Below are 325 nucleotides of genomic sequence, written 5' to 3'. Positions count from 1 at the left end.
TCTGGATCTCTTGTCTGAAAAGTTTGTGTCATTCATCCACATAACATTTCCTTTATTGACTGCCTGCTTAATGAAAATAAATTATTTTTCCCCCCAGGTTGCAGCAGTGGAGAGGAAGGGTGGCTATAATCAACTTTGTGATATTTGGGCTGTTGGAATTACTGCCATTGAGTTAGCCGAACTCCAACCACCTATGTTTGACCTTCATCCAATGCGTGCCCTTTTTCTTATGTCTAAGAGTGGCTTCAAGCCCCCAACGTTAAAAGACAAGGCAAAGTGGACGCAAAATTTTCATCATTTTGTTAAAGTAAGAAATTAAGGAGTG

The 325-nt window shown here is 40.0% G+C and overlaps 1 protein-coding gene across 6 annotated transcripts in view; it reads left to right on the top strand.

Annotated features, from left to right (window-relative positions):
- The window catches only part of LOC119585703 (mitogen-activated protein kinase kinase kinase kinase 3-like), a gene marked incomplete at its 5' end in the record, with an annotated part of 59,548 nt that overhangs the window by 2,825 nt on the left and 56,398 nt on the right, over positions 1–325 (top strand). For all 6 annotated transcript variants that reach the window (XM_037934382.1, XM_037934381.1, XM_037934380.1 and 3 more), the window contains 1 exon segment: positions 98–307. In XM_037934382.1, the coding sequence (XP_037790310.1) occupies positions 98–307 (210 nt within the window).

The sequence above is a fragment of the Penaeus monodon genome, chromosome 20 (genome assembly GCF_015228065.2).
Source record: "Penaeus monodon isolate SGIC_2016 chromosome 20, NSTDA_Pmon_1, whole genome shotgun sequence".
NCBI lineage: Eukaryota > Metazoa > Arthropoda > Malacostraca > Decapoda > Penaeidae > Penaeus > Penaeus monodon.
Note: the sequence above shows the minus strand (reverse complement) of the source record. Positions and strands in the feature narration are given on the sequence as shown.